The 8,216-nt window shown below is 47.5% G+C and overlaps 1 protein-coding gene across 1 annotated transcript in view; it reads right to left on the bottom strand.

Annotated features, from left to right (window-relative positions):
* ACACB (acetyl-CoA carboxylase beta) overlaps nucleotides 1-8,216 on the bottom strand; it is a 105,538-nt gene that overhangs the window by 45,416 nt on the left and 51,906 nt on the right. The window contains exons 13-18 of the mRNA XM_023521909.1: nucleotides 6,811-6,961; nucleotides 6,618-6,721; nucleotides 5,451-5,532; nucleotides 2,905-3,050; nucleotides 2,295-2,445; nucleotides 876-1,010 (exon numbers count right to left, since the gene is read on the bottom strand). Of these exons, the coding sequence (XP_023377677.1) occupies nucleotides 876-1,010; nucleotides 2,295-2,445; nucleotides 2,905-3,050; nucleotides 5,451-5,532; nucleotides 6,618-6,721; nucleotides 6,811-6,961 (769 nt within the window). The remainder of the gene's footprint in view (nucleotides 1-875; nucleotides 1,011-2,294; nucleotides 2,446-2,904; nucleotides 3,051-5,450; nucleotides 5,533-6,617; nucleotides 6,722-6,810; nucleotides 6,962-8,216) is intronic.

The following is an 8,216-nucleotide window of genomic DNA, read 5'->3' as shown; positions in this document are numbered from 1 at the left end:
GTTTCCTTCTCCACAATGTGATTCTGGCTTCCCCATATGGCCTTCCGCAAGAGGAGTCTCCCTTACTGGACTTGCTGAGCTGAATTACAAGGGCTCATTTCATTGGCATATATGAGCCTGCAGGGACTGATGGCCTGGCCCTGTATCATATACCAAGCCCAGGAAATGTTTGCTGAAAAGAATCACACTGCAGGCGCAGAGACCCTCCTAGCGATCTAAAAAGGCTCAGTCTATTTCTAGCTTTGAGAACCCCCTAAAGAGAATACTGAAAAGAATAAGAAGAAAAAGATGAAACTAACAGAACATCTGGAGGAAAGAAACAAACTGATTTTTTAAAATGTTTTTCTAGCTTTTTTCCTGGGCATATGCACTAATAAAATGGCAGAGAAAAGAACAATACATGCGTGAATGACGAGCAACCTCCCATATGCAAGGCATACTTAGGAAGGTCATTAACAAGACCTATTTCTGCTAAGTACTCTCTGTGACCAAGCACATATGACAGTGAGAGGGTGAGCACTACAAACAACTAGGGGAAGGTCCTTCCAGGCAGAGGGAGCAGGCTCTACCCAGGTGGAGAGGTCTGCTTTGTTCCGTTAAGTGACAGGGAGAATGGATGAAGACAAAAAAGTGAGGACAGCTCATTTGGGGTCTTGCAGGTCATTGGAAAAACTCAGGTTTCATTCTAACCAGGATGGAGAGCCGCTGAGAGGGATTTGAGCAAAGGAGGACATGTTTCTGCACCCATCACACTGGCTACTGGGGTGCACGGAGGCAGGATATCCAGGAGCCTCCAGTTGGCTTGGCTCACTGAACAGGCAGAGGTCACAAGTGTACCTGAGCCAGTCTGGGTGGCTGTTACTGGTGCTACATACCGGGCGCACTTTAGAAGGGTCATCAAGCTCCAGCTTGGCCACCACACAGCCTGCTTCCAGCACGGCTCCCGGGTGCTTGATATACTTCACATGGCCACTTTCCTGCACATTCAGGGCCATGATCATCTTCATCACCTGTTTTGCAGAAAGAAGAAATAAGATGGAGCGCACCAGGACTGGTCCAGGTGTGTGACACCCAGAGTCACCCAGAACTAGTAACTCTGGAGCAGGACCTGCATCATTTAAATAGAATGATGCCCTGGCAGAGTTCAAGTGGAAAGAATAGAGCAAACTAACAGTTATGGGAAACCTGCTGCATGCCAGGCATGAATCACCTCTATCCGCAAAGCCAGCTGGGGAGGTAGATGTTTATTGTGCCCATTTCACAGACATGGCAACCGATCTTTCCTTTGGCAGTAAAGCTTCTCTTAGAAATACAGTTAAATCATATTATGTAGGGTGATTAATATACACGTTCCTAAAATGTGGTGGATTTTGTGACCTGCTGCTTTTCTAAAGGCAGTGAAGAGAAGCCCCTGGGGACACTTTGTCAAACAAAGAATGTGCTTGCAGTACAGTCAGTCACCAGCCCCTTTAACTGGCTTGAGAGCCTGAATATATGGACATGACGGGTTTTTGTTTCTGTGGCGTGGGCTACAGACACTTAGTACTGTGCTCCTTTTGCTCAGTTAGTTCACAGCTTGCACGCCCAAGTCAGTCCAGCACGGGCTGCAACCCCAGCACCCTGCCCATCACTCTGTGACCTCCAGAAATGCCTTCTCCTCTCTGGGCCTCAGTTTCCCTTTTTGCAAAATGGGGAATAATGACGGTCTTGCCTCATGGGCCTCTTTAAGGAATCAGCATGATAAAGAACCTGACATATGGCAGGAGACCAATAAACCTTGGCTCCTACTGGTGCTATATTTTTCACTATCATTATCATTATCATTTTCTTTGGCAGCAAGAAATGAAGGCCAGATGTGAATCTTGGCCACATGTGACCTCAACTGAGATCCTTAGCCCGCCTGGGCACCATTTCTTTGTTTGTATAATGGGGTTCAAATCTGTGCCCATCTCCTATGATTGCTGGGATGATTAAAGAAGGTAATTTAAAATAGGTAAAATGCTCCGAATAGTGCCTGCCATGCGGTAAGTGCTTTGCAAGTGTTGGCTTAAGACTTTTTAATCGTCACCATCGTTATTAATCAGTTCTTACTCATTCCTGGGAGGTGTGCATTTCTGAGGTTTTCCCTTTGAATGTTGCAGGGAATCTGGGCTGACCCCCACACACTAGCTCTCTTATAAAGTCGCAGCTGGTGGCCCAGGTAAGAGGTGAAGCCCGTTTGCAAAAACAATGCCGGGTGGGGGGCGGGGATGTGGGGGAGGCCTGAGTGACCCAAGGGCCTGCTCCGTGCTCACCTCCATCTCAGCATAGCTGTCCCCAGCCTCCACATGGCCCCCATCCTCCACCATGTACTGAACCAGCTTCCCAGCTGAGGGGGATCTCAGGACCGTGGGATCATTCTCCTTCTCAAATACACACATCTTGTTGCCAATGGTAATCCAGTAACTGGGAGACAGAAGGAGCAGGGAGGTGGGGAGAGACTGGGAGGACCATCAACCCAGCGTGCTTGAGTCAGCGGTTCTATAGTCTTTTCTCTTCCTAAAGGCAGCCATGAGTGTCACTCACCCTGTGTGTGGTATGGGGGATTCCACTTTCCCAAACGATGGCGTTTGACAATCACTGAAAACTGACTGGGCGTGAGTTGGGGGAGCAAAGGGAGGGACCCTTTTATGGCTGAAAACTAGTTCCTTTTACACACATAATTCCAACAGGCACAGAGAAACAATCAGTAAATATTATTCGATAAATATTTACCAACTATAAGACTTCACCTTATAACTGAAATGGGGAGAGAGGATGCCCTATGGGTGGAGCCTGCAATAATCTTGAATATTCTTGGCAGATAGAACATGAGTTAAAAAGAGGGAATAAAATATTGCTCTGGGATGAATCTAGTCCACGTACCTGTTGATCTCTTCTTTCATGTAGGTTGTGTAGCTGCTGCCATTGTAGGACAGCAAAAGCCCGCCATCGTTTAGCCGGTGGGCATCGATCTCGATGTGACAGCCATTCATGATGAGGACAAACATGGTCAGAGACTGCCGGGCCACCTGTGGGGACAGGTGCAATGTCCCTACCTGAATTGAGGATGCCTGTGTGTCCCTTTGCCCCCAGAGCACCATGCGACCCCCTTGACCAGGAGCTAGAGCTAGTGTTCGTGGCGGGAGTGCCAGGGTGAACACCTTGCCTGTCTAGTCCCAGCTCTCAGTCACCCTGAGGAAGCAGCTTACAGGGAGAGAGGGGAGTCAGGGCATCACACTTGTCCTGTGGGTAGGATAATGGTTGCTGGCCACATTTCACCAACTGTGTGCCCTTGGGACCTGGGAGCTTCCTTCCGATTCCTGCCTCCAAGCATCAGCCCCCAGCAAGGGCCACCCTGGGTGACAGGGAGAAGGGGCCTCTCTCTGGGTGAGGCAGCCCTTAGACTCCACCAATGACCTGGATGTAGTCTAGGATTCTGCCCCCCACACTTGGCTCTGCCCAGGGGCACACAGAGACTTGGGACATTTGAGAGAGGCGCAGGTGGCCAGGATCTGGCCACAGCTGTGCCTTTCAATATGAGATTCAATGTGTGTATTCTCTTTCAGAAAACAAACACTCTAAGAAGCCTTCAACTTATAAAATATACATTTTGAGACAACAGACGGCAAGAAATATAGGAATATTTATTGCAATATTATTTATGGTAACAGTAAGACTTAGAACCAAACTAGGTATCTGACGACCTTGCAATGAAATATTCTAGACCTGCACTGTTGAATAAGGTAACCCCTAGCCACTTGTGGCTATTTAAACGTAGATTAATTAAAATTAAATAAATGTAAAATTCAGGTCATCAGTTACGCCTGACATATTTCAAGTACCCGAGAGCCACAAGTAGCCCCCCCACTGGACGGTGCAGATCTAGAACATTTCTGTCCCTGTGGGAAGTTCAACTGTACAGTGCTACAGATATTGAACTGATGTTAAAGAAAACTTGTTAAGAACATGGAGAGACTTTATGCCATGATAACATTAAAGCAGTAAACCTGTACTTGCGCCATGATCTTAACTTTGTTAAAACTGGTGCATAAGGGAAAAAATAAATAAATAACTGAAATGAGATTTGCTAAAATGTGAAGACTGCTTCCGAGGGCCAACACGTGCTGGATTCATTTTTCTGATGCTTTATGCTTGTATGAAATCTTGAAATTTTCTACAATGAGCAAGTGCCATATTTAAAATCGAGTTGGGGAAACCCTGGCTCCCAAAGGTAACCAGGAAGCATAGGGTGCAAAAGGCACTTGGTTTTACAGCACAGTCCCGTGGAGTTTGGCTGAACTAGGCCTAAAAATCTCCAAAGTTGAAAGTTCAATGTGTACTTGGCAGTATTAAAAAAAGAAAATAAAAATTCTGTCTCAGAAGCAGACTTGAACTCCATCCTCTTTTCTCTCCCCAGAATGTGAGGCTAGGAAGTGCCAGGAAGGCCTCAGTTCCTGGGGACACTTTGCCTCCTACAGCTCACCCCAGCTCAGACCTGGGACCTCATCCTGCATCTGCACCTCTCAGATACTGTCATTCTCTGCTGAATTGACCTCGGATGGCATGGGAAAGGTAACTGAACACTTCCACCAGGGGAGAGCAACCCTGAGTACACTCCAAAGACACCACAGGTGGCACAGGAGGAGATTAGAATCCCACATGCTAATTCCTGTTTCAGAGGCACAGGACAAAGCCAGCCTCGCAGTCCTTAGGAATGGACCCAGGCACTATGCCAGCTCATCAATGGTCCTGCTCATGCTCCGTAATGGGTTGGACAGTGTCCCCCAAAATTCACATCCTTCCTGGAACCTCAGAATGTGACCTTATTTGGAAATAGGGTCTTTGCAGATGTAGTTAGTTGAGGTCACACCGGAGCAGGGTGGGCCCTAAATGCAATCTGACTAGTGTTCTTCTAAAGAAGGGACCTAGAGAAATGGACACAGAGGGAGATGGTGTGAAGACACACACAGAAAGAAGGCAGCTGTATGAAATTGGAGGCGGAGACTGGCGAGGCGGTCTATGAGCCAGAAAAGACGAGGACTGACCACAACCACCAGAAGCTAGGAAACCAGGGAACAGATTCTCCCCCTCGATCCTTCAGGGAGACCAGGGCCCAGCCGACACCTTGATTTTGGACTTCTGGCCACCAAAACTGAAAGAATACATTTCCATTATTTGAAGCAACCAATTTGTGGTACTTGGTTACAGAAGCCACTGGAAACTAATAACCACTACATTGTGCCTTGTGCGTATTGCTCAAGCCTATGCGTTCTCAAACCGAAGTGTTCGGGTTTGAAGGTCACAGGCTACACGGGGCATCTTGGGACCCAAGCATGATGAAACCCACTCCAGGGATGGCTCATCACAAAAATAAAAACTCCTTCAAGTCTTCAGAGTGCTGGAGACATCCAAGAAACACAGGCCTTTACCTTGAGAATGTATTTAATGCCTCCGTAAATTAATTCCACATCCACAGTGTTCAGGAGGGAATCCGCAGGGAGGACCTGGCCCCTGAAAGAGAAGACAGACCTGAGGGTCGGCCTTGGGAGTCGCAGAACTCTATGGCTCTCTCCTGGATTTTAAAAGATCACCCAGCTCTTTGCCTTGCCTAAACACCAACAACACACCTGGCTGTACTAAGAAAGCTAAATCTGGTTAAAAGAAACATGGATCATCCCAAGGAAGCGGACATTCCTCAGGACTTGAGGAAACTGCTCTTGCTGAAGGATGTGAAATTTCGAAAGGGCTTTCCCGGAACCAAAGTTCATAATGGCTTCTTCTTGAAAGCTTCTATGTAGGAATCCTGCCGCCTGCTTATGAAAGAAACCAGTTCACAGACTGATGCTATTACCACTCAAAAAGCATGAGAAGTAAGCACTAAAAACTTTTATCCCTTTGTTTTCTTTTTGATACTTTCATTTGCCTAGCACAGTGATTCTCAACCGGGGGCAATTTTTGCCTCTACCCCTGGGACATTTGGCAACGTCTAGAGACATACTTGACTGCCATGAGGCCCCATTGTGTAATGGTCAGCACCCTGGACTCTGATTGTCATGAATTCCGGGGATAGAGGGGACACTCTGAATGGGGCCAGGGATGCTACAAATATCCTACACTGCAACAAGACAGTCCCACAACAAAAAATTATCCAGCCCAAAATGTCAATGGTGCTGAGGCTGAGAAACTCTGGCTCATCCGAACATTTAGCACCTGCCTACTGCCATGCTGGTCCTTTTCACTAGGCACCTGCTGATTCAGGTGAGGGTCTGGGAAAGACCCATTTGTAGAGGTGACCTATAACTGCTTTGCTTCTCAAATCCACAACCTGACTCTGAACTCCTGTGATGACATGCCTGACTCAAATCAACATGAATAAACACATGACTGTATGTTGACTGCTGCCTTGGACTTGAGAATCCTGTCCCTTGACCTTTTCCGGGGCAGCCCAGGTCCCTATGAGGAATTTCAGAAGCTAGCACGTAAGAGGGGCTCACTAATCACCTGGTGACTGATTTGCAGCCAAATAAATTACGTTTGGACTTACTTGCCACTAAGACATATCCCAAAAGGGGCAAAGAATTATCCTCGTGCCCTACCTTTCCAGAGAGTGTAAAAAATCTGTCATGCAGGTTCTGAACTTCGCATCAGCCACGTTCAAGGCTCCGCACACCACCGCAAGCATGATATCTGGCTTCTCGGCCTAGGAAAGACAGCACTTCAGTATTCATGGCAACCAAGCCTACAGGGAGCTGGGGGGTCTCTGCAATCCAGAGGTGAGACACTCCCCACCTGCACTTTCTCAGCGATGAGATGATCTAGCCACCCAGTGTCGATGTCGTTGTTCTGGAAGCTCTCGGTCTCCAGGAGGTTAATGAGATATTCCACAGTCGTTCTGAAGTCACCTCGGATGGACAGTTCCTTCAAAGCCACCACCATGTTCCTTGAGGAGAAAGGCACACAGATTGTTTTCCAATTAACATACAAATCAACAAGAGTTCCCGCCAGGTTCCCAGAGAGCAGAACAGCACAAATGGTAAGAGGGCCCTGAGTCAGGTGGCCTGAGCCAATCTGGGCTCCAGCATCTACTAGTTAAGTCATCCTGGGCAAGTGACTTAACTGCCTGGGCTTCAGTTTCCTCATCTGGAAAATGGGGAAATAACCCTGACAGGGGCTTAAAGATCCTTGAGACAATCAATATAAAGCACCCAATCTGATCAATAAAAGTCAGCTGCTATGAACATGATTAATTACAGTGATTATAATTTTAATTAACCACTGCCAGTCACCCTGCCTCTCTCTCCCGCTGGACATATTCAAATTCAAATTCCTGTGTCCCAGAGCTAGTGCTGCCCGCCCCTCACCGGCCATCTGCACAGCTGTTCTGCCCCAGGTGCACGAGGTGCACTTACAGACTGCTAACTCTGCTACCCCGCCCAGGGCGTGGCAGTCAGTCACCAGCCACATGTATTTGGCAGGAAATCATCTCCCGTTTCCCAAAGGGACTGCCTCTCCCCAAACAGGGTCTCCAGTCCAAAGGGCTGAAACCTCCACTTTCTGTGAAGCCATGGAGAGAGTGTTTTGGAGGAAATATACCAGAGCAAGAAGAGGCATTAGAAGGTGTCCCTTTCTGGAAGAGGAGAGCTCTTACAGCATTCCTGCGTGCTTTTACAGCAATGGCCAGTCCAGATGCAGTGGAGTCAAGTAAGGTGTCAAAAGGCTGCGGTTGTGGGAGCCGAACCTGCATCTAAGAGTTAAGCCACTGCACTCAGGGTGACCAACTTGTCCCAGTTTGCTCAGGACTTTGCCAGTTTTAGCACCGAGAAATCCCAGTCCCAGGAAAACCTGGACAGTTGATCCCCCTACTGGACTCTGACAGCAGTAATAAAAAAAAAAAAAAAAAAGCTGGATTTCTTTTTTCCCCCCTCTCAATCCTGTTGAAGTTGCTCCTGGTCATTCATTCACAGCATGGGACAACCCACAGGCCATTTCTTTTGGAATGGGCTGGGCCGGCTGACCTCCCTCCCTCTCCCTATTAATTCTTATTTGCTGAAATGCTCCCTAAGCTCCAAAGGTCTCCATTTTTTACTGAGCATCATTAAAATTAATTATTCAAAGCTGGCAAAGAAGGCCAGCTCATCAAATCACTAATCTCAATTTAATTCATGGCTAAGTGCCTTGGGCCAGAAAGATTTTAA

Source organism: Pteropus vampyrus, unplaced genomic scaffold (assembly GCF_000151845.1).
Source record: "Pteropus vampyrus isolate Shadow unplaced genomic scaffold, Pvam_2.0 Scaffold322, whole genome shotgun sequence".
NCBI classification, from domain to species: Eukaryota; Metazoa; Chordata; class Mammalia; order Chiroptera; family Pteropodidae; genus Pteropus; species Pteropus vampyrus.
The sequence above is the reverse complement of the archived record's forward strand: the minus strand, read 5'-3'. Positions and strand labels throughout refer to the sequence as shown.